Source organism: Bombus impatiens, unplaced genomic scaffold, assembly GCF_000188095.3.
Source record: "Bombus impatiens unplaced genomic scaffold, BIMP_2.2 scf_0442, whole genome shotgun sequence".
In the NCBI taxonomy this organism is placed as follows: domain Eukaryota; kingdom Metazoa; phylum Arthropoda; class Insecta; order Hymenoptera; family Apidae; genus Bombus; species Bombus impatiens.
Window position 1 is genome coordinate 1,415,064 of NT_176861.1, and position 24,379 is coordinate 1,439,442.

The 24,379-nt window shown below is 26.1% G+C and overlaps 6 protein-coding genes across 12 annotated transcripts; 2 read left to right on the top strand and 4 right to left on the bottom strand.

Annotated features, from left to right (window-relative positions):
* Positions 1-499: 499 nt before the first annotated feature.
* Positions 500-4,950, bottom strand: LOC100745099 (coiled-coil and C2 domain-containing protein 1-like). Of its 2 annotated transcripts, XM_012387019.3 has the most exons (12): positions 4,716-4,950; positions 4,510-4,642; positions 4,304-4,416; positions 3,859-4,219; positions 3,409-3,780; positions 2,902-3,276; positions 2,452-2,822; positions 2,208-2,383; positions 1,868-2,131; positions 1,569-1,607; positions 1,100-1,190; positions 500-1,015 (listed from the first exon to the last, which is right to left on the bottom strand). In XM_012387019.3, the coding sequence occupies exons 1-12, from the start codon at positions 4,773-4,775 to the stop codon at positions 896-898; spliced, it is 2,475 nt and encodes an 824-aa protein (XP_012242442.1). In that variant the 5' UTR covers positions 4,776-4,950; the 3' UTR covers positions 500-895. The 2 variants fall into 2 exon arrangements, with proteins under 2 accessions (XP_012242442.1, XP_012242443.1); XM_012387020.3 differs by lacking the exon at positions 1,569-1,607 and having other exon boundaries at positions 4,716-4,949.
* Positions 4,951-5,612: 662 nt separating this feature from the next.
* LOC105680918 (V-type proton ATPase subunit d) lies at positions 5,613-7,764 on the top strand. Its single transcript, XM_033321416.1, has 6 exons — positions 5,613-5,829; positions 5,956-6,306; positions 6,449-6,606; positions 6,816-6,992; positions 7,111-7,188; positions 7,266-7,764. The coding sequence occupies exons 1-6, from the start codon at positions 5,709-5,711 to the stop codon at positions 7,425-7,427; spliced, it is 1,047 nt and encodes a 348-aa protein (XP_033177307.1). The 5' UTR covers positions 5,613-5,708; the 3' UTR covers positions 7,428-7,764.
* A 981-nt stretch (positions 7,765-8,745) lies between these two features.
* On the bottom strand, positions 8,746-10,214 carry LOC100741551 (probable tRNA(His) guanylyltransferase). Its single transcript, XM_003490445.2, has 3 exons — positions 9,845-10,214; positions 9,397-9,641; positions 8,746-9,257 (listed from the first exon to the last, which is right to left on the bottom strand). Exons 1-3 carry the CDS (start codon positions 10,212-10,214, stop codon positions 8,799-8,801), a joined length of 1,074 nt encoding a protein of 357 aa, XP_003490493.1. The 3' UTR covers positions 8,746-8,798.
* Positions 10,215-10,248: 34 nt separating this feature from the next.
* Positions 10,249-15,820, top strand: LOC100745300. The gene is made up of 10 exons (XM_012387017.3): positions 10,249-13,353; positions 13,423-13,652; positions 13,725-13,941; positions 14,027-14,179; positions 14,262-14,426; positions 14,497-14,682; positions 14,763-14,937; positions 15,023-15,366; positions 15,439-15,575; positions 15,632-15,820. The coding sequence occupies exons 1-10, from the start codon at positions 10,612-10,614 to the stop codon at positions 15,780-15,782; spliced, it is 4,500 nt and encodes a 1,499-aa protein (XP_012242440.1). The 5' UTR covers positions 10,249-10,611; the 3' UTR covers positions 15,783-15,820.
* Positions 15,821-15,933: 113 nt separating this feature from the next.
* On the bottom strand, positions 15,934-16,782 carry LOC100745541 (ATP synthase subunit g, mitochondrial). Its single transcript, XM_003490478.4, has 2 exons — positions 16,632-16,782; positions 15,934-16,279 (listed from the first exon to the last, which is right to left on the bottom strand). Exons 1-2 carry the CDS (start codon positions 16,669-16,671, stop codon positions 16,020-16,022), a joined length of 300 nt encoding a protein of 99 aa, XP_003490526.1. The 5' UTR covers positions 16,672-16,782; the 3' UTR covers positions 15,934-16,019.
* Positions 16,783-17,184: 402 nt separating this feature from the next.
* LOC100745663 (tubulin-specific chaperone C) lies at positions 17,185-22,157 on the bottom strand. Of its 6 annotated transcripts, none has more exons than XM_012386998.3 (3): positions 21,956-22,157; positions 18,938-19,110; positions 17,185-18,572 (listed from the first exon to the last, which is right to left on the bottom strand). In XM_012386998.3, the coding sequence occupies exon 3, from the start codon at positions 18,407-18,409 to the stop codon at positions 17,381-17,383; it is 1,029 nt and encodes a 342-aa protein (XP_012242421.1). In that variant the 5' UTR covers positions 18,410-18,572; positions 18,938-19,110; positions 21,956-22,157; the 3' UTR covers positions 17,185-17,380. The 6 variants fall into 6 exon arrangements, with proteins under 6 accessions (XP_012242421.1, XP_012242420.1, XP_003490527.1 ...); XM_012386997.3 differs by having other exon boundaries at positions 18,888-19,110; positions 21,956-22,156; XM_003490479.4 differs by lacking the exon at positions 21,956-22,157 and adding an exon at positions 19,398-19,663.
* Between the last annotated feature and the right edge of the window lie 2,222 nt (positions 22,158-24,379).

A 24,379-nucleotide genomic window follows, 5' to 3' on the forward strand; every position in this document is an offset into this window, starting at 1 on the left:
ATATAAATTACAAGGATTTGTGGTGATTAGAATCACGTAGATGAGAATGAAACAGTAGAATGACGAACTGGGAGGAGACAGAGTTGAACGATTATCAGACAATAGTTTGTTAGTGGGGTTCACCTGCTGTATTGTTCTCTGGAAATGTGGATTCAGCTTCAGTTCGCAATCGTTCCTTCTCCGCGTTTAAATTGTTCGATATGTACAACCGATAGTCCCTTACGTGCATGCTAATTAAGTTCAGTTATATTTAGGGCTCAATTATTTAAACACGTTCCTTTTTAAATACTCTATAACATTTGAATCCCAAATTAATTTCAAATTAGTAACTCAACAATATAGTTAGTAAACCTTTATATTTATTAATAATCTTATACTTATCTTAAGAGGTAATTTATATGTTTAGGATATAATTTTCAATTTCTTTATTTAAACAATAAATGATTACAAAATTATATTTATAAAATTGCTCATAATGATCATTCAAGTTATTCGCTAGGATCTATAACAAATCATAATTTAATAGAAAAAAACAAAGCAGAGGAATATACCTTTTGTTTCTATATATTAAGATTAAAAAAATAATTATCAGCCACACATACATACATGATGTTTACAAATTTTTGCATACTGTGCTTCAATATTTACATATTAAATTATGCTTCTGTACATATTTATTATTTATTATATTTCTATGTCGGCTGAATGCTTATGTTATATTACACAAGTTATTTTTGTTGTTGTTGATATACATATTCATATCAACTTGATTAAAGCTGTTAATAAAACAAAATACATATTTCTATCACATCTTGATCAGCATGTTACATTTCCAAAGCCTCGATGGTGCGATCGCTGACAAAATAAATTTACAATCGCAATTCTAGGATATTAATCAATAATCAATAACCAGCCACTTGTCTGTAATCTTTTCTATCTGTTTTGTAACAATCGGATTTCTCAAACGTATTTTTAACTCAAGTTTCCCACCTGTTGGCTTCCTTCCATCCATTAACTACAATAATATAGTATTTCTTTAATATAAGAATTACGTATTTGATTAGAAAATAATATTTAACAAATAGTCTTTATTATTTACCGGAAACGAGTCATGAAGTACACATTGAGTTTCCAAGGGTTGTAATTTTACTGTTACTGTACCTAAGAGACTATCGCTTCTAAAAAATCCTCTGCAAAATAAAAAATACAAATTACATGCAGTAGCAAAAGAATGTTTCAATATTTGGGACTTGTACAATTTAAATCTAAAATCTATAAATACAAGTTTACGTTGTTACAGCCTGCTCGTGCAATATGGGCATCATAGAAATCAAGTGTATCAATTTACAACAATAATTATTTACAACCAAACATTTCTTTCTATAATCGACTTTCATTCCTCTTATTTCGAAATATTTACTTAATAATGCCTCAGTCTTATAATAAATGCGCTTTTGAAAAAAGAAGAAGAATAAGAGGAAAAAAGAAAACAAATAAAGCAGTAGCACATTATCTCTGGTTCATAATTTAGAAGCTGAATGCTTTACAAAAGTACGAAATTTTCATACCTTGAGTTAATGCAACACAGGATGGAATTCAGCGAGCATCTGCAAGCAACGTACTCATCTATTTACTATCTTCAATATTATTATATCTAATATATAATTATATTTTATCCTTAAAAATATTATTTACAAACAATAGATGACATTATATTATTTTACCAATGTTTCTAATTGGAAAAATAGTATAAGTTATCAGAAAGAAACTTATTATAAATTATTTAAAAATATATACACGTTATAAAACTATAATATTGTCAAAATACGAATAAATCATAATTTGATTACGTCGCTATTTTCGTTACCCTTTAGCCCAAACTTGACATTTTAATGCATGTCTTTTGAATGTTCGTTGACACTGTCTTGATAAACGATCTATTCCAGTTAATGGAAATACTGCTTCATATTCTGGGTTACACGTTCCTTTAACAGTAGCCGTTCTATCTGATGGAGGACTATCTGAAGGATAAGGGAATTCAAATATGACATAAGTATCTGCATCTTTTGAATAATTTATTCCCCTAATTATTGAAATTTCTATGTCACTATCGCTTAAATCTGTGCAACTCCTGTAAAACAATGTATTTACAATTATAATGTAATAATTCTATTAACTAACGTAGTGGAAAACTTTACTATACTAACTGAACTATAGTATGAGTTTTTATCTCGTAATGATGTTGTGGCGATGGTAGTGCATCACGTTTTCGAACTGTTAGCATATCTAAATCTCGTTTATAATTCAGTGCTAGACGTTCCCATTTATTATATCCAGATACATCTCCTAATGCTTTACAATGATCTCTGGTGCATAAACACCACTATAATAAAATTGCATAATTTACGATTAAAGATTTATAAATTTACTTTACCTGTGTCATCAGTTTACCTTAATTTGTTTCATTAATTGTGACTCAAGATTCTCATAAATTTCTTCATCCGTTCCAATTACTTTCTCTGAACAATCTTCAGTATCGACTACCGTAAAACTATCATCCAATAAACCTATTATACTATCTGCATTAAGCTCAGTTTTTGCTGCTGGAGACAATGGTATAGAATTCATATCAACTGGTAAGCCTCCTCTACTAGCTTCGATCAATGGATCCATTCCTTTTGCTTGTCTTAGATAAGTACGGGCTAATTCTATATCTCCTTCTTTTTTTGCGTTAAGAGCAGCTTGCTTTAATTCATGTTGGCGTTGTTGTAATAAAGCTAACTGTTTCTCAGCACGTGATGTCTTTTGATTTTGCTTCTTCCCTATCATTTAAAATATATATTAATTAGATATTATAACAATGGTAGATCATTTTATAAATCATAACATTTTCTCAACTACCTATTTCTGCTTTTGCAGGAGGGACAGGAACTTTTGGATCTGAAGAAACTTTATTTTCAGGTAGCTTAGATTCTGTACTGGTTGGCGTTATTAAATCTGACGGTTTTCCATTTTTATCTGTTGCTGGATCAGGTACAGATTGCGAAGGAACTGTAAGGGGTTCAAAACCAGGTATAGTAGGTAATTCATCAAAAGGAACGAGTTTTCCACGAGCATATAATTTAATAGCATCTTCAAATTGTTTGCAAATGCGGCCATATCTGCGAGCTTTAGACGAGTTTCCTTCACCTTCTGCAGTCGCTTTTATCTTTTTACATGCTTCAAGACGTTCTTTTAAAGCAACCTCTAAATTTTCTGAACTTGATGGTTTCACTTCTGTTTTTCCAATAAAACAAAACATTAGAAGTATAATTATTTTTAACAAATTTAATTCACTTCATATGTTTAATATCATTTTCGTGATATTATATGCACAAAGTAAATTATTAAATTACCATCAAAATTTACCTGTTGGGGGAATGTGTTCAGAGGACTTCCCCTGTGTCTCACTTTCTGTTTTTTCTGACTTTTCAGTTGATACTGTAGTAGTATCTAATCCAGGCAGATTTGGAGAAGCTGGCATATCTGATAAATCAACTGTTTCTCCTGCATTTACTGCTGCAATAACTATATCAAAATGTTTGGCTATATTTAAACATTGGAGAGCCTCTTTCATGTTACTAGCTCTTTTCCATGCTATTGCTGCCATTTTATATTGTTGCTGTCTATCTTTCAATAATTTTAATGCCTCTTCATCTATACTTTTTATTGGAACAGACTCTTCAACAGTATTATTTTCTGCAGGATAAGTATCAGCCTCAGCTGCAGTGGTAGTTTCTTCTAAAAAATATAGTATTACAAGATTATAAAAAGCAAATCATAACAAAAAAAGAAATATGGCTTTCTATTAAATAATACCTGTAAATTCTGTTTTATTAGTTACTAGTACTTTCTCAGTTGTTTCAGCTGTAGCATGTGGTGGTAATTCCGGTGGTATATCGTTTTCGCTAATAGATTTTCCTGCCTCAGCATTTTTCAATAATTCTGTAAGTGTCTTAATACCTCTGCTAAACCTTCTTGCTCGACTTAATTCATTTTCTCGTTTTGCTTTTTTTTCAGCAATCTCATAAAGTTGTAATCTTTCTTTTAAGAGTTTAATTATACTTTCATTATCATTTTGTGTTTCAGACTGTTCTGTGTTTTCAGCTACTAAACTTTCTTCTTTCTCTGGAGTTATAGACTCAGAAATTCCCTCATTCGTAATCATTTTAAGTTCACTCTGACATAATATAAAGTATTAAAAATGAGTTTAATATAACTAAACAGCTATTAGAAATAAAAACACGAATGATAGAATTTATACCAATAATTCTGGATCATCCTCTCCATCAGATACCTCTTCTTCAAAATTTATATCTTTCATACTTTCAGTTACCATTACATCTAAATTTTCTTTAAGAACTGGTTTACGAGATGCTATGCGAGTGATAAAATATATCAATATTGTATTTAATATGTTATCGATCGTACAGATAATTAATAGTAAGCATACAAATAATATTTACTTACCAGCACGTCTAGATTTTCCAACATTGTCATCACCAGATGTTAAAGCTATTAATTCAGCTTCTAAATCGTCATCGTCATTCATAAAGTCATTACCTATATCATCTAACGTTGCTGGTACATCGAAAATTCCATACTGTTAAAAGATATTATGTTTAGAAAAATGTAACCAATCGAAAAGTAGGGTTAAAAACATTACAAGATAATACTTGTGCAAGACTGCCAGTGGGTTTTGTTTGTCGTTTTGAATTCTCTCTCTTTCCAAACATACTACTTCGTGTAATATATTCTACCACAAATCAATTAATAATTAGTAAAATATCAAGAACACTTAAATTGATAAAACACGTCACAGGTAAAAAGCGTATTACATCAAAACAGTCTTCCATACTAGTATGCGTCATTCACTATACAATGCAAAGAAGTAGTAATATCACCTCGGTTTCAATGTATGATGTAAATATATTTCTCGGTAGTATGTATAAATGATTTCGATAACTCAAATATAAATATAGGAATAAATGAGTTTACTAAATTTAGTACGTATATATACTTCAAATGATAGAATTTTATACTACTGCCCTTAAAAATTTAACTTATTTAAAGAATTATTTTAAACACCGATCTCTAAACATTCATATCGAAAAGTTTAAACTCAATTTATTACTTCTTAAATTAATTTTTTGAATATATTAAGTACATTAAGTTTTGCATACTTTCAAAACCATAATATATTTACTGCTTTATAATATGTTTTCCCGTGTGCATTTGTCATTTTTTGTACATTGTTGTGGGATCACTACAAAATAACTTAGTATATAGTGTTAAATCAAAGTATTTTTTTAAATTTGATATAATACATAATAATACGAAGGAGAAATGTGAAAGGTTTTTGTATTTAACTAGATTAATGATTATTTTAATATAATCTTTGACCTGTTGTAAACTATTGTATATTATTTTGCATTATTAGAAAATAGTTACTAAAATTCGAAAAAATCAAATTTAAATGGATCAGTTTGATCAAATATTCGATAGCTACTCGAAGTCGATATCATTCAGAAATTTAGCCATTTTTTCATGGCTTGCAACAAACTTCTCGCTAGATGGTCATATGATCGACACGAAAAAGGGCGAGTCCGATTTCAACTTTGACGTATCGGTATTTCAATTGGAGTAATTGTAATAAACGATCCTCCAAAATGAAGGGTTGTATGTTTAACATCGACGGAGGGTATTTGGAGGGCCTTTGCCGAGGCTTTAAATGTGGAATTCTTCAACAAAGTGACTATCTTAATCTTGTACAATGTGAAACTCTTGAAGGTAAGTTTTACCCAACACTTAAATTTCAGTTCCAGAAACAATAAAAATTATCTGAAACTTAAAAAGTACATGATATTCAATTTATTATTAATACCTATCGATATTAATTAATTTTTATTTCCACAGATTTAAAACTGCATTTGGCTGGTACAGATTATGGCAGTTTTTTAGCTAATGAGCCATCACCACTTTCTGTTAGTGTGATCGATGATAAATTAAGAGAAAAGCTTGTTGTGGAATTTCAACATATGCGCAACCATTCTGTAGAACCTTTGTCGCAATTTTTAGATTTCATTACTTATAGTTATATGATCGATAATATTATTTTACTAATTACTGGAACATTGCATCAAAGACCAATTTCAGAGTTGATCCCTAAATGTCACCCTCTAGGCAGTTTCGAACAAATGGAAGCTATTCATGTAGCAGCTACACCTGCTGAACTTTATAACGCAGTTTTGGTAGACACCCCTTTAGGTATGAAATATATATTTAGGTATGAAATATATATGTCTTACAATTTTTATATAATATATTGAAAGCATAAAATAGTTTGTATTCCTTAATCATACCTTGATTTATTATTTTTTACTATATTAAATATTCAATGAAATTCTAGCACCCTTTTTTGTGGATTGCATTTCTGAACAAGATTTGGATGAAATGAACATAGAAATAATCAGAAATACATTATACAAAGCTTATTTGGAAGCATTTTATAAATTTTGTAAAGAAATTGGTGGGACAACTGCAGATACTATGTGTGAAATACTTGCGGTATTAAATTTTCTCAAATTAATATTTTATATAATCAATGACAACTTATCTATTTTTTTCTTTTTTATTTTCTTCAATCCATACACTGTATGTGTTTGTGGATATAAATCTTATTTCTAACTTACAAATTTAAAATTACAACCAGTATAATGAATGTAAATTAACGTAATCCAATGACATAATTTATTAAATACGAATTATTTGTACAGTTTGAAGCTGATAGGCGAGCAATTATTATAACCATAAATTCATTTGGAACTGAATTGGGTAAAGATGATAGAGCAAAATTGTATCCACGTTGTGGAAAATTAAATCCAGATGGATTAGCCGCACTAGCAAGGGCTGATGATTATGAACAGGTCAAAGCTGTAGCAGAATACTTTGTTGTATGTATATGTTTTAAAAATAAGATCTTATACTTTTTAAGAAATTTATATCTCTGAATTCATATACAATATACATTTATATAAATGTATTAATTTTACATTTGAATTCTTTTTTCAGGAATACAGTGCTTTATTTGAAGGTGCAGGTAACAATCCTGGTGATAAAACTTTAGAAGATAAATTCTTTGAGCATGAGGTAAATTTAATATTGTCACAAAAGTTAATGTAGCAAAATATCTTTAAATTTTTCTAACTTTAATATTATTACCACAGGTTCGCTTAAATGTTCATGCTTTCCTTCAACAATTTCACTTTGGAGTATTCTACAGTTATCTTAAATTAAAGGAACAAGAATGCCGTAATATTGTATGGATAGCGGAATGTGTTGCACAAAAGCATCGTGCTAAAATAGATAATTACATTCCAATTTTTTAATAAATTTCTTGATGTTTTGTTGATCATTTATATTTAACTATACAACAATATCATACGGCAAAAGTAAATTTTCCTTCTTATTTTTATTTCTTAACCACGAATAACTAATAATTCTGCAGTATTTCATATTATGGAGAAAAAGCAAATGTAAATTGAAAAAAAATATAATTATTTCATTAACAACTGAGATAAACAAATATAACTATGTCTCTAGCCAAATTGAACAGATGATATTGAAAATTATTATACATAAAATTATTATTTAGTAAGAGTTCGTATTATATAGGTGTACATAGTGTATTTTATTGTAGCAGTATATATTATGTTTGATATTTTCTGATGTTGTAATTATTGATTCTATTGTAATATAAAATAATATATAATGCATTCCACATAAGTTTAAAACATTCAATTCAAATAATAAGATCTTATAAACTGAAGCTTTTCATTTTTCTTCATTTTTACCCAAAAAAGTTAGAAATTTTGCAATATACATATACATGTCATATATATGATCAATTATATGTCGAAAATTTAATTATTCAGGTAAGTAAGTCAGTATATCCATACAATGAAAAAGATAAACAACATAAATATCTAACGACATACTTACAATACCTTTATTTCTAGAATACTTATATTTTGCATGTTCTTCTAATAACGAAGCAATATTTAATGTAATAGATCGTGTAATAATATTCAAATTAATCCATCATACGATAATATTCAAACTGATTATTATAGAACTTACAAACATACACATGCAGAATTATAAAATTTTATACCTGAAATTAATTCAAAATGGTTTAGTAAACTACTTCTGTGTTTATGAACAAGATTTTTTTATAAAAATCTTAGTACATTTACTCTAGAGCAGCCTTTCATTTCATAAATAATTTAAGATTAATTGATACAATATTTTGCTATTAGAAAATGCGATACTGAAAGTGAATAAGTTTTAAAATATGAAATCCTAACGAAAAATATTTTTTCAAATATATATGTATACGTATCCATTTCTCTAAAACACTTTTATAACATATACATATATATGTACATGTGTATATATGTATGTGAAAGTACACGTATATACATAAATATGCAATTTATCATATAAAAATATAATTTCTCTAAAAAAGTAGTAAGATAAAAATTAATTTTTAAGTGAAGAATTTACAAAGGAATCATAAATGTAGTCAGAATTATCAATTCTGTACTTTGTAATTCTTTCACTAATAATTAACATTTTATAATACTACCACTTCAGATAAAACGCGATTAAAATATTCTTAATATTACTGGAAATAAACTTCCATTATTTTCCGTTAGGATGTTTTTCAAATTTATTATAAAAAAAATATAAAACACTTCTTATCTTCTACAAATTCGTTCACTTTCACACTGCATTCTTTCTCCATCTGATTCTCGGCTTCTTGCTGGATGCACTTCTTCTTTCATAGAATTCACATTAGCAACTGGAGGTGGTGGAGTGTTATTAATATGTTTCATGTTCGTGGTTGGAGATGGTGGTTTTGTTGTTCTAATTGGATTTGAATTAACATTATTTACTAAATTTGGAGGTTGATAAGTTGCTAAACTTTTTAACCCGAGTACTTCCGGGTTTTCTTTCCAGAAACGGTCTCCAATAATATCATCTACCAATGGAACCACTGCAGGTTTTAATCTACCTGTCCCATCAGGTATTAATTTCCTTATAAGTGTAGTACCCTTTCGAAAAAGTGGTGGCTCATTATTATAATTTATACCAAATTCTTGAAAAAGTAATTCGTTCTTATGTGATGCCAATGTACCTCTAAGTTTTCCTTCTGCCTAAAAATTAAAATAAATAAATAAAAATAATAATTTTTAGAAATATGATTCAAAATTACTAAGGTATATATAATTATTTACACATATACATGTACATAATTATCATTTTTTTATATATATGTATTATAGGAGAGTTTACCTGAGTTGGAGTTAGCTTTCCTTTTAATACAAGATTCCAAAAGCAGGTGTTATATAAATTGTTTACATGAGCATCAGCCTGTCGCCATGCTAAATAATCCCTTAAGTTTTTATCTGTAGGATATAATACAACACGGGCATCGAAAGATGGTGGATAATATAATTCCTTGCCTTGGAAGAAACGTGGCCAATGATAAACATACGATGATGCAAAAAGAGAATTCACATTTGTCATCAATTTTGAAGCTAAAATATTATAAAAATGTCTTAAACAATATATTTGTGTTATTAAACATTATGGAATACAAATATTATGTAACATGTAAACAATAATAATTGTATAGAAATCAATACATATACATGCACATATACATTTTTTGTGTTTCCATATTAATTATTTATCATCTTAAATTTATCATGTTATAAATTACTTTTTAAAACGTACGTACCTCTTCGTTTGTAAAGTTCAGTGTCTTTTCGAAAGACAAAAGAATATTCATCACTTTGACCAAAACCTAGAATGATTTCTTTAAAATCTTCCATAACCGTAATAGCCGCGCGATTCATTAATTGCAAAGCAGCTACATCATTCGGTTTAGTAAATTGATGCGCTTCACAGAATTTTGAAAAATTCCTTCCATCAATTCTAACCACAATCCAACAATTTGGCAAACAACTGTCATCACGTTCAAATTCTTTCACATATTCAAATTTACTTTTAGCCATTCTCGTCAAACTTATGTGCCGGCTATTGACCACTTGTTTGACCAAGCTAATGATTTTCAGGAAGTTGCTTCCTGTTGTCAGAAAATACAACATTTCCTGAAACTGCTAAGTGTTGAAGTCTCCACTGTCGTGTTTGCTTCAGTTTGAGATGTACACAATTTGTCTCACAAATTCATAAAGAACTTATTAAAAATCTGTTATTGACTTTTTATGACGAAATAAATTACCGTTTGATACATATGTATATTTCTAAATAACCACGTGCGCGTTTATTGGTTAGGTATAATTGGTTAACTGGTAGGCTAGCAGCTGTATAGTGGGTATAAATGTGGGTAAAGATATGCACAAGTTAAATAAAATACTGTATTGTAACAAATTCTTGTGAATTGAAGATATTTAAATAAAATACATTAAAATTTTTATGGAGATATATATATTTACGTAATATGTAAATAAGTCTAAATATATAAAAATAAAAAATTACAACAAAATGGATCTGCATGAACGCTATATGCATACTTCAACAATAGATTTTTCAATCTTGGAATTATTAGACATTGCATTCAAAGATGACCCATTTTTATTGCTACATCGTTTAAACAAATATTACAATGCCGAAATACTAAAAGACAATTTATATGCAAAGCAATTACATACATTTCGAATGATATTATGTTATGAATATCAACTTATATTTGATACAAAAAAGAAACATTCTAAAGCAGTGTCAAATGATTTATGTTTTAAAATTATAGAAAATACTTTATTGGAGAAAAAAAAATTACAAAATTTTATCGAATATCCAATTTTATACGATATTATAATTTTACGATTAACGCTTCACTGTGATGTACAGTGTATTGAACAACACTTGATAAATTTTCAGAAATCGAATGCTGATACCTTGAATAGTAATGAAAGTAAAATTTTGTATATGAAAATACTAGAATGCTTTTTAGAATCGTTACAATTAAAGAAATTTCTATATAATGACTTGGAATCAAATCTACTGAAACGTTTTAATTCTTTGTACCTAAAAGATATAATATTATGGTTACAAATGAAAGAAAATAAGGAATGGCAATTATTTGCTTCAATTTTCCCAAAATTAATAAATACCTTTGATTCTGAAAGTATTTTCCCAGCTGTATGGAATTGTATCTTAAATGAATTAGATGATTTGAAAGATTTATTAAGTGCACTCAGCATTTTAGTAGATATATATTTCTCATTAAATTTAAAAGATAAGAGTCTTATACATCATGATCTATATTGTACAAAACAACTATGGTTATTAATAATGAAGAGCTTAAAGTCTCCTATACAGCAGTATCGTAAACAAGCGTTATTTATAATGAAACGAATAACTTGTTTTATGAGTACTATAGCTGAAAGTAATTTAAAATCGATAGAGTACACAATTACTCCTTTCCTATGCAATCAATCTATTAAAACAGAAATATCAATAAATGACATTAGACAAAATTATTTCTTGATATTAGAAGCATTGGAAGAAAAACAACATCATCTAATATTACCTGCATTAACTCATTTACCAATTTTGGTAAAAGGAAGTCAGGAGCATGCTGCATGTAACAACTGCTTTAGCAACATTTGGTTACAACTAAGTTTTGAAAGAATATTATTGCACGAAAATAATACTATAGTAAAACAGGGAATACTGTATGTTTGTAAATTACCTGCTCTTTTACACGATGATCAGTTTGTAAAATTATTTATACATGTTTTAAATAATACATTTTTATATGAATGTCAAACTTATCAACAAGAACCAGAAATATTAAACAATATTGTAACATTATTTATACATGTAAAAAAGGAACAAGTTGAATTTTTAAATAAAGTTCTTCAAATAATGAATGAAGAAACATGGGCTCCTATACCAATATTTTATATGATGAAAGTTTTAAGGACAGTTTCAAGTCAAGTATTAAATTATTGGGAAGATGATCAATTAAATATAATTAAATCTTTAATTCAGAAAAACCAAATGCATTCTCATATATTAAGAATTGCATTTCAGATTGAACTTCTAAAAACAATTCCTCTCTCTATAAAAAAAATTAATGATTTGAAAATTGTAATGGATATGTTGTTAGAATTTCCTTTAGAAGAAATTTTCATAAGAAATTCATTTTTATGGAATATTATAATAGCATGGTTGAGAGAAGTATTAGTAAAAGTAGATGCAATAAATTTTATTAAATTTATTTGTAAGGAACATCCATGTCAAAATTTGCATGTAAAATTCAATCCTGCAAAATTTGCTCTTATTGTTATAATGTTTCATGATGCAGGTCTAATATTACAACAGAAATCATGTCCTGTAGAAGGAGTACTCAATAATTGGCTATCATCACTGAAAGGGATAGCTACAAGACCTTATGCAGATACTGCACATATTTTTTATATGATAGAATTTATGTCATATTTACTTAATTTAAGTAACGTAGATACACAGGAGAGCATTATACAACTGTTCACTTTATATATTAATGATGCATTAAAATTTTTACTTAAAAGCAGCAAAAGCATACCATACAAGTTTAATTATGAAGAATTAAACAGATATCTCACTGCAATTACTTCAACTCTTAACAATGGAAACTTGCTTTTAACAAAACAGGAAATTTTACATTATGTTGAGAAGTTCAAAAATGATAGTATAACTATTATTCAAAATATAAAACAATATACAAACATGCATTACATATATGCTTTATATATCTTACATTATACTCAAAATGTCTTATGTACAAACCACACTTCATTTTATTTACAACCATTATTAAATATCCATGATATTCACATACCTAGTAATGATGAATCTGAAATAGAACTGAAAGGGAAGATAGCATCAGATTGTTATGTATTACTTGCTAGACTTGTAAATCAATTTTTAACGAAAGTAGAAATAAAATTATGGCCTCAAAACATTGACTGGATTAAAAGTATTTCCTATTTATATGAAATGGGAGGAAATGAAATTATTCCAGAAGTAGCACTGATATTAAAAACAATGGTTAATAAGGGAGCAATAGGGGATCTAGAAAATAAATTAAACTTGATATCTATTTTCACTACATGTTGGAAAACCACTTTGTTGAGTACAAAGAACAAGATTTATTTTCTAGCAATAAAAAATCTTATAGGAGTTGTTATAAACAATAATTTTTTGGTATTACCCAATATTAATGATTTTGTAGAAAATGTAAGATAGTAATATATTTTTCAAGAAATGAATCTCTTCTTGTATATTAAAATTATTTTTAATTTTTAGTTTCTTAATCAACTACTGGAAGAAAGTAATAATGTGCCAAAACTGAAAAAATTTTTATTAGATGAAATGAAATTTTTAAACACGTGCTGTTTAAAAAATCTACAAGATGCACTATTAGCATGTCTCCTTCATGGACATGTACTTCGAAAAGATAAACAAATAGAAAATCAAGTCTATTTATATATTACAAAAAATTATCATAGCTATTACCCACAACATATACAAATAATGTAGGTACTTTTATACTCTTTAATATTATATTATATATTCATTTTTTATTAATATTTTAACTTCATTAATAGAGATCATAATAATGATGCTAATGTTAGAGCAGCTTCTGTCATTCTGCTACATCAGATAATTAATGAAGATAGAGAATTTGGATCAACATTTCTCCCAAGTATTTTACAGAGATTGGAAAAATACAAAAATAAACGATATTTCAATCATTCTTACATACATAAAATAAAGCATCGAATTATGCAAACTTTATTAATAATACAGCCAATTTTAACTAAGGTAACAAAATATTGTATGTAAATTACGTATCATTTTATTTTAAATTGTAGTAATATAGTAGGAAAAACATGTAATTCATCTACAGGATAATACTGTAATACTGCAAGAATTTCTTTGTAATTTAATACTTCTGGAAAGTAATCAACATAGTGTTCGAATAATGCAAGAATGGATATTAATAAAAATTTTTGTGGAAAATATAGAATTTCATGATAAAATCTGGGAATTTTTTGAGAAGGTATTTAAATAAGTTTTGTGTTTCTCTTGTGAAATTGTCTTTTATTAATATAAGAAGTCCCTAACTAATATAATATGTGTAGGGTATTAAAACACGTCCAGGATGTGTTAGTTCCATAATGTGTATCATTTATCATGTTTCCAAACTTCTACCCAAAGATTCCCAAAGCAATTTTATTTTAACGGCACTCAATTATATTACCCGTTGCTGTTTAGGACAACAATATAGTATGCGTCTTTACGCTCAGGTAAATTGTATTATGTTAAGTTATAAACTAATAAAAAATTATAATCATATTAATATTTTGTTCACAATAGATTATCTTTGTAAAATTATACAAAATATTGGAAGAAATGAATTTTGATCATGCAACATTACAATATAGAGGATTATACAATGCCGCAATTGCAACTTTGAAAGATGGATTAGCAAGAAATTCAAACAAAATTCAGGATGATTTTTATCTTTCTATTTTTCATCCTATACTGAACTACACCTTACAAGTAATATTAAAATTACTATTTAAAATTATTAAATAAATAAATAAAAATATATTTAAATAATGTTTTCTTTCTATTTATAGACAATTTATTATGAATTACCTCGATTGACTGATATGGATGCAAGTGAATGGATAAATCCACATTTGTTCAAAAATTTGAATTTTGAAGAATTTAATGGTCATTCTCTTCAGCTATATAACAGAAATACATCATTATCAGATACTAAAACATCATCATTTTTAATCAAATCCTCAGGTATTTTATAAACTATTATGATTATACTAATTTCTAATAATATGCCTCATACATGTAAAGAATACTAAATTCCTAAAATTTAAAGAAAAAACAGGCGGTATAGAATCATTTGGAAAAAACGGTAATGTGGAATTTGAAGAATTGAATGATATTCAAAAAAAAATTAATCCTCTAATGTCTACCAATTTGTCACATAGTGATATTTTTCCAACAATCAGAGAATCCATTTCTCATAAGAGAATATCAGATGAAGATGGTCTTATAGTTGTAGCATGTCTTGTTAGTCGTACTCCAAACTTAGGGGGACTTGCTCGTACTTGTGAAATTTTTAATGTAAAAGAATTGGTTATTGCTAATATGAATCAAATTAAAGATAAGGAATTTCAGAATCTTAGTGTATCAGCTGAATATTGGATAACTATTACAGAGGTATATTTTATATGTACAACATTTTAATACATACAAAAAAGGTTTATTGTAACCAAATCATGACCATTGTAGGCAAAACCATATGAACTATGCAAATACTTACTGAATAAAAAAGATATGGGATGGTCTTTGGTAGGAGTAGAACAAACAGCTAATAGTACAAATTTGTTAAGTATGAAATTTGAGAAAAAGACAATTCTTGTTTTAGGGTAAGTAATTATAAAGTAAATAAATTCATATGAATAATAATAAATGTCATTTATAGAAATGAAAAAGATGGGATTCCTGCCAATTTGATACCTTTGTTTGATACCTGCATAGAAATACCACAAGTTGGTGTAATACGATCATTAAATGTTCATGTTAGTGGAGCAATATGTATATGGCAGTATGCAAAACAACATATATTAACATGATCCTATTTTTGAGTATAATAAATAATTATATAGCATAATGTTTAATATTGCTTTTTTTTTAAATAACACATCTTTTATGAAACTTAGCAATGAAATAAGAAAATATTTTAATTAAATAATATTAATGTTTATTTATAAAATTAAAATTGAATTTATATGTATGTATATATATATATATTTATTTGAATAACTATTATTATACAGAGATTATATCCCCATATGAATGTTAATACATTTTTATACTTTATATCCTATAAGATGTCGTTTTCCAATACATTCTCCTACGAAGAACCAACATAAAATTTCAATTCCAACTAATGTATTTAGCCAAGCTTCACGTACTGTGAGATCAAGAAATCGTTTATTTTTAGCAGCACCGATTATGTTGGAGATACCATTCCTTATGGCAGGAATGTCAGATATCTTTGGCGGAACTAATTCTACTTTTCCATAATATACAAGATTCCTAATAACAGGCTTGGTTTTTGTTGATAACACTGCAATGAATACATGATTATAAGTAATAATTATAATACATTTTATTTATATTAATAAAAGATTATTAACGATTGACAGTAAAATCAACTGGAAATATATATATCTTACATAACCTTGAAAACATTAAGAAAAATATTTCTGACAAATTATGTGCCCATTAATGATTTATTTAAAATTATTCTGGGATTTCAATGACTGAAGTATGATCGTAATTTAAGATAATAAAACAATTAATTCTCTTTTATTTTACAACGAGAATATTTGAGTTATATAACAATCAATTTTTATCAGCAAGTTATAATTAACTTTACGAAATAAAATAATTATAATAATTAAGCATTAAATACGTACCTTTAGTTATTGTTACAGCCTCTCCAATAAGTTTCGACATTTTTAATCACCTTTCTTTAAGCAACTTTCTTTCGAGAGGAACCACAAGACCACAACCGTCTCACACCCTATAATTCTGTACAACCCCCTTTGCAATTGATAATTCTGTCATCTAGCGGTAATTTTTGGAATTATAACTTAAAATTATGTACATATATAATAGAAGATAATAGATACATACACATACTAAATACTATACCATGGATTGCAGCCGAATACAATTATAAAATTACAAACGAAACGTAGAATTTTATCTTTATGTATCCTTTATCGTTATGCAGGTGAAAAAATGATTAGAACAATGATATTGAGCAAAAACTACTATGCTAATTTTTTCTACTTTTATTAAAATATTTTTATTATTGACATAAAATTTTTATTAATATTTTCATGTTCAAAATATTAAACGCTTACATTTAAAAGTACATTACATAGGAATGTTAGGAATCATATATGACTTATAGATCATTAGTTCATCTTTAATTTAGGATATACTAAAATTAGTTGTATGATATGTAATTCACAAACAGCAAGTTTATTAAACATTTTGTAAGTATACAAAACACTTACATACAGTATAATTTCTGTGAAAAAGCGGAGTATGCACATAAAGAATTTATATAACAAAATAAGTATCTATATATAATATTAAAAAAATGGTATTTTGAGAACTGAGTTTTAGACATTATGACTTATTTTATTTATATTTATTAATCCCAACATTTTACACGCAATTCAGGCTCTAGAATGCTCCAATTTGGTGAATGTTTTTCGTTTGATAACCAATTAAAGTCATCAACGCAATTCCAGTTATTTATTTTTGGATCAAGTCCAGCTAGATTAAAGTGATTTGCTTGATCTTCGTAAGACCAATTATAAGGTGCTACACGTATTTTTGTACAATCCTCTATAATTGATCTACTCGTAACATGTAAATAAATAGTACAATCTGTTGAAGAATGTAGTCGAAGTTGCTGACACGCAAAAGCAAATACGCATTCACTACAGTCGTGTGCAAATACAGATGATGTTACTGGTCCAACTAATACAGTACACTCTTTTAAATTTACCATGTGTAAGGTACTAGGTGTGCCATAAATTCGTACTGTACAGTGAATTAAATCGGAGAGTAGAATATCATTTTTATTCACATTTTCAGCATCCAAAATTAATTGTTCATTAACTTTTCCTAACAACATTACTGCACTGTCTCCATATTTACTTGATAATTTATGATTCTGTTTTGCAGAACCATTTACAATTCCTTCTGATATCTTCAAATCCTTTAAACCATCTGTCATATCGTGTGTCTTGTCAGATGTTTTCTTTACAACTCTTCGGTTCTTAAAACCAAATTTCTTTTTAGGTAATAATGTCATTTCTAATTCAGAAGCTTCATTTTCTAGTAATTGTAAATTTTCTTGTGCTCTTCTAATATCATAAACTTTTAAAAACATCTTTGATTGCGATAAGTAATTCTTAAGTGTCTGAATTTCTTTATTTATTTTATCAAATATCCCAGGAAGAGCTGGTGTGGGAGCACTGGGTGCATCATCTAACATTTCTTTAATTTTCTTACATGATGAATAAAATGTGTCCTTAAAATAGCTACTTTGTTCAGATTCAACAGCCAATGATTGCCTTTCTTCTCTCCGTCTTTCAATAATGTTTTTCCTTTCACGATCTCTTTTACTAATACGATCTGGTAAACTACCTTCTATTAGCGTAGGAGAATCCATATTGCACTTTTAACGTTATTCCTTTTTAAATTATGTCTTTATTTGTAGATTATATCAACTTTGTATATTATATCCTTGCTGTTTTCAATAATAAATTTGTCTTTACCAATAGTATATTTTAGTAGGGCTATGAATTTTATATTTAGAGGCTTGTAGATAAAAACTGAAAATTACAAAAAAAATATAAGTAATTAACTTACATTAATAAAGGAGCAATTATCATACGAAGACATTTATTAAATATTAAGTTAATAAAATAAATATAAATACAAATATATAAAAATTATTTACCAAATCTTGAAAGAATATATATTAGATTAAATGATAGAATTTATCTATATAATTCCTCTCAATATATTTTCTTTTTTAAAATAACATAAATTATATCTTTTTAAGAGTTGATAAAATAATAACCAATCATAAACAAACCTGTCAAATATACTCTACGTATGATGCTTATATCAGAGCATACAAATACCTTGTTTTTAGGAGTATCAATTTGTGAAGAATATCTTAAAACATCACTACCTATTAAGAATGGTGGAAGTTTTACAAACTCCGTAAAATTTAACTTTCATTTTGTTGCTGTTGCCACAATGCAAGATCCGACAATTTGGTACTTGTGTTACGTACTTTGCTTTCAAGCGAGTAATAGCCGTCTAGCAGCACTGGACAATGCTTAAATGCAAAATGTCTGCAACCTAATATTTATAACATTCATTTCAATAATTGTTTAGATGCACTTACAAAAATTTGATCAACTGTCTAATATAATACATTGTCTTTTTTCAATAGCACGAACGGAACTTCGATAAAATGTATTAAATCTAAATTATGATTGTAATGTTTTTCTTATGTTTTTCTTATATGATTTTCTTATGTTTCTTAACATTTTGATTGTTACACGTAATTATGTTAAACTATAACTGAATGAAAATAACCTAAAATATAAAAGAATCATACAGAGTAACGTATAGTTCATATATACCTTGGAATGTACTTAAAGATTGCCACAATATTACCGCTCCAAAGAAACATAGACTTTCAGACACAATAAATATTTTTAATGGAGAAAAAGTCCTTCGTGGCGGCTTGTAAAGCATACTAGCTAACAATACGATTTCCTAAAATGGAAATTATCAATACGGCAAAGGACGATAGATATATTTTTCGAGATATCGAAGGATTTCGATAGGGATAGTAAGTAAAGCAATCTTATTTTTACTCTCGTTATGTAACTCTCGAAAGAAGTTATACTGTTCGATATATTCTTTCGATATAAAGAGCGGAAAATTTAAAGTTACACGAAACATTTGTTATTTTAATAATATACTAAATTATTAATAATGACGAAATAAAAAACATATTAGTAATATTATCTACGATAAAAATTACGTTCTATATAATGTGATAGGTGTAAAACTATATATAAATTTTATCTAACATATTAAAGAATTTTATTATAATCAAATATACAGCAAGAGACATGTAAGATTGCAATCTAAAATATCTCCATTGTTTTTAGTGGTATGAAAAATATTTAAAGGAGGAAGTGTTTAATTTGAAGGGACAAATAATACAATAATCACTTTCCGGAATTATATGATATATAAATTCAATTATACTACCCTTAAACGAAAAATTTCTAATAAAATTTAGGACAGCGATTTTAAACTATACAATTGAAATTTTTATCTTATAGATACAATTTTAAGCAGTTATGTAATTTTTATAGAATAGTTGAATTTGTTTTAAAATATACAAATATCTTCGAAGATACAATTTTTATATTTACTTGCCCCTTCAGATCGAATATTAAATAAAATATCTTTAAGTCCTCCCTTAAAAATTTTTGTGCATTACCAAAAATAGTGTTCCTATTTTAAGTGACCCATCTTATTTATTGCATAACTAATAATAATATTATAACATTCTACTTATTTTTTTGTATCTGTTCATCTATCGGTTATGATATAAAATCGATTATAAATCTATTAACAGAAGATGATGTACAATATAAAAGCATTTTGTCAATTCTTATATTTTGAATTAAATAATTGTAATAGGGAAGTTGTGGTAGTATGTAAAATTTTGTTCTGCCTTATTTAGGCCTTCTTTAAAAAATGTTTTGTTTTGATAGATTGTTACTATATAGGATGCAGCCAAATAACACGTACAAGTGGGCATGAGGTAATTTCTTGTGAAAAATAAGTTGAAAATATAGAATACAATTTTTTCGTCCGACTCTTAGTTTTCGCAAAAACTTAGTATGAAAATATGCCAAATATGTATATTTGAAATATACTTAAAATAATCAGCTGGAGGTAAATTTATATGTCAAAGTAAGTAAAAAAGTGCAATAAAATATTTCTGTGTAAGACTTTATTTTCAAGAAGGTAGAGACTGAACATGTTGAGAAAAGGATCGATCTAATATCATATATTTTCAAATTTATTTTTCTCAGAAACAAAGTCTTGTGAAAAAGTTTCATTCTACATTTTCAAATTTTTTTCACGTATACTATTCTCCTGTCGAATTCAAAACTAGCCATGCTCAAGTATACTTGGTAAATTTTCAAATTTGATGTTCTTGAAAATGAAGCACTGTATGAAAAATTTTTATTCTATATTTTCTCCTTATTTTTCCATCAGGCATCACCTCATGCTCGCTTATATATGTTATTCGGTCGCATCCTATATATGGTATTTAAAAATTAAATATTGCATAAAAAACATACTACTATATATATATATATATATATATATATATATATATAGTAATATGTTTTTTCACATTTCGCTATGAATATACAAATAAATTTGAAAATATTAATGCAGAATAATATATTATAATAAACTTTTTCCATAACATAACATTTCATGTATAAAATAGCGATATAATTTAATAGTATACACGTTAAGTTAGAAAGTGCAGAACATTGTACCTATGGAAACAGCCTAATATAAAGATTGTAGAAGAATATTTATTATACAGCTTTTCATACATAAGCATAGATAAAATATATATGTAAATGGGAAATGTGTATTTTAAAAAATCATTTAAGAGTGCATCTGCAAGTAGTGTTTGTCATATATATAGCAATAAAAAAATAATTATTAAGATAACTTTTCTCATAATTTGTACAGGAAATGATGTAATTTCTTTTTATTTAATTCTTTCTATATATCAAGTATTTAAAGTTAAGCACAAATTCTGTATCAAAATTTTGTTTAATTTTAGTATTATTAATGCAAAATTATGATATTAACCTATTATTAAATTTATTACGATTCGTTTTAACCTGTAATAATAGAGTAATATCTCACTAAAACAATTTGTTACACAATGTAGATTATATTTTAAAAGATTAAGAAGTACATATTCGTTTTTAAAAATTAGAAATGTCCATTATTCGAAAAATAGGAAATATTCATTATTATACATACTATGCATAAACAAATTCTTATTCACACATCTATTTGACTCTTCATAGTTTATTTAAAATATTATCGGATAAATTATAAGTAAAACAAGCAGTTAACTCACGCATTATTGGCCTCAAATCATACAATTAGTACCTAATATTACGCACTTTTAATATAACATATCTATACTAGACATTTTAAGAACAAACACACACTGCTACGATAACAAACGGCAGTTTTTTCCCATAAAACCATATATTTATCATTTTATGTACATATGAGATAAGAAATTAAAATCTAAATGTTTAAGAAATATAGTCAATAATAATAATAATAATAATAATAATAATAATAATAATAATATAATTAATAATAATAATAATAATAATAATAATAATAATAATAATAATAATAATAATAATAATAATAATAATAATAATAATAATAATAATAATAATAATAATAATAATAATAATAATAATAATAATAATAATAATAATAATAATAATAATAATAATAATAATAATAATAATAATAATAATAATAATAATAATAATAATAATAATAATAATAATAATAATAATAATAATAATAATAATAATAATAATAATAATAATAATAATAATAATAATAATAATAATAATAATAATAATAATAATAATAATAATAATAATAATAATAATAATAATAATAATAATAATAATAATAATAATAATAATAATAATAATAATAATAATAATAATAATAATAATAATAATAATAATAATAATAATAATAATAATAATAATAATAATAATAATAATAATAATAATAATAATAATAATAATAATAATAATAATAATAATAATAATAATAATAATGTACATAAACAAGATTCTTTAACAAGTTTTACTTCCTTGATAAGATGAATCATATTATAATTTAATTATATTAGCTTTCCTAATAAACAACTCCAATTGCACTGTAAAAACGCAAATCGTTATGTAAGATATAGTTTATGCTTAAATATGTATTATCTTTTTGTAGTTCTTTTTAATTTTGTCAAAATTTCAGTACATATCTGGTCCAAAACTATTTAAAAATTATATATTATGATCCAACATAAAATAATACTGCTCAAAAAGTAGCTATTTACTTGAATTATTCATTTTATTCTGTCTATCATAAATCAAACTTCTAAGAAGGTTATTTTTTTCAACTTTCAAGATTCTATGAAAATTTTTTGCCCCTTATTTACGTCAAATAATTTAAATAATTTAGTTTTTATGCAAATATTTCTATATTTAATTTGTCAAACATGACATATTTTATATATCAAGTTGTTGTACACTAATTTTATAGAAAATAAGAATTCTAATAACTTTCCTTATTGTTTAGAATAGTAATATTGAAATATTTGTCAATAAATATAAAAATACTTAATTATATGAGACAATTATTAACACTTTATTAGTATTCCAAATAACCGAAAAGATTAAAGACAAAGATATTTTTGGTAGAATTATGATGAAGACGTATGTTAGATTTGAATTCATAACTTATTTTTAAGCAAAATTAATCGCTTATTGTTTGTTATATTGCAAACTATACCAAATTATGAAAAAGTCCTGGAAACTTTTAATTAGATTATAAAGTGCTAAGGCACCACAGGTAAATGCAAATGATAATAGTGATTGGTATTATATTATCTCACTACAATTTCAGGGGCATAAACTACAGACATTTCCTTTGCATGTAAACTTCTCTTGTTATGTAAACATGTTTGTAACATTATTTGTTCTGAATGTATTTGTACACACATACTCTACAACTTCTGATACTGTGAGACCTCCAGTTTGGTTTTCATTGTTTGATAACAAATCCAACAGAGGAAAAGTAAGTGTTTAAATATTCTTATATTTTTATTTGTGATTATATTTTATAGTATATTATTTAATGTTACCATATTATAAAAAAAGAAAGAATTTAATTTACATTATGTATGTTTTTTTTGTTTATTAGTAAAGAAATCATTTTAAAAAGGCAGAGAATGACAAATCATATAGTTTGCTATGAATAAAACAAAAATTGATGTATGAAGTAAAAATGTAATAAGTATAGTGTTAAAAGATGCTGTAATGTTACATATATTCAAAATAACAATTATTCATAGCATATGTCTTTAGTTTTGATTTAAAATTTCTAGATATTATTATAGTTATAAAAGATAGTTATTGTTATTTTGTAATAATAAAAATCAAAATACTAGTAATAAATGAAATGCGACATATACAGATATTTGATTTATATCAAGGAACTAATGTTTTAAAATAAATGTTCAAAATCTATGTTATTCTACCAATGTTATATTAAAATTTTTATGAGCGTGAAAATATTAAGGCAAATATAATATTTATAAATTTTTGACATTCAGTGCGTACATTTTAATAATATAAAATCACAGTACTGAATAAAGGTACTAATATCAGGATTCATGCTCAACTTTCACATACAAATCGAGTTTATTTCTTTTTATACTAAAATCGTTGAATTTTTAATTTCTGAC

Excerpts from the sequence above, each read along its gene's own strand:
- LOC100745099 (XM_012387019.3), bottom strand. The coding sequence starts at position 4,775 with ATGTTTGGAAAGAGAGAGAATTCAAAACGACAAACAAAACCCACTGGC. Across the intron at positions 2,823-2,901 it reads TCCTGCAAAAGCAGAAATAG|GGAAGAAGCAAAATCAAAAG; the intron begins GTAGTTGAGAAA and ends TTTAAATGATAG. Across the intron at positions 2,132-2,207 it reads AAAACTCATACTATAGTTCA|GAGTTGCACAGATTTAAGCG; the intron begins GTTAGTATAGTA and ends ATTGTTTTACAG.
- LOC105680918 (XM_033321416.1), top strand. The coding sequence starts at position 5,709 with ATGAAGGGTTGTATGTTTAACATCGACGGAGGGTATTTGGAGGGCCTT. Across the intron at positions 6,993-7,110 it reads CTGTAGCAGAATACTTTGTT|GAATACAGTGCTTTATTTGA; the intron begins GTATGTATATGT and ends TTCTTTTTTCAG. Across the intron at positions 7,189-7,265 it reads ATAAATTCTTTGAGCATGAG|GTTCGCTTAAATGTTCATGC; the intron begins GTAAATTTAATA and ends TTATTACCACAG.
- LOC100741551 (XM_003490445.2), bottom strand. The coding sequence starts at position 10,214 with ATGTTGTATTTTCTGACAACAGGAAGCAACTTCCTGAAAATCATTAGC. Across the intron at positions 9,642-9,844 it reads TGAACTTTACAAACGAAGAG|CTTCAAAATTGATGACAAAT; the intron begins GTACGTACGTTT and ends ATAATATTTTAG. Across the intron at positions 9,258-9,396 it reads GAAAGCTAACTCCAACTCAG|GCAGAAGGAAAACTTAGAGG; the intron begins GTAAACTCTCCT and ends TTTAATTTTTAG.
- LOC100745300 (XM_012387017.3), top strand. The coding sequence starts at position 10,612 with ATGGATCTGCATGAACGCTATATGCATACTTCAACAATAGATTTTTCA. Across the intron at positions 13,354-13,422 it reads TTAATGATTTTGTAGAAAAT|TTTCTTAATCAACTACTGGA; the intron begins GTAAGATAGTAA and ends TTTAATTTTTAG. Across the intron at positions 13,942-14,026 it reads TACAGCCAATTTTAACTAAG|GATAATACTGTAATACTGCA; the intron begins GTAACAAAATAT and ends ATTCATCTACAG.
- LOC100745541 (XM_003490478.4), bottom strand. The coding sequence starts at position 16,671 with ATGTCGAAACTTATTGGAGAGGCTGTAACAATAACTAAAG. Across the intron at positions 16,280-16,631 it reads GGCTGTAACAATAACTAAAG|TGTTATCAACAAAAACCAAG; the intron begins GTACGTATTTAA and ends TATTCATTGCAG.
- LOC100745663 (XM_012386998.3), bottom strand. The coding sequence starts at position 18,409 with ATGGATTCTCCTACGCTAATAGAAGGTAGTTTACCAGATCGTATTAGT.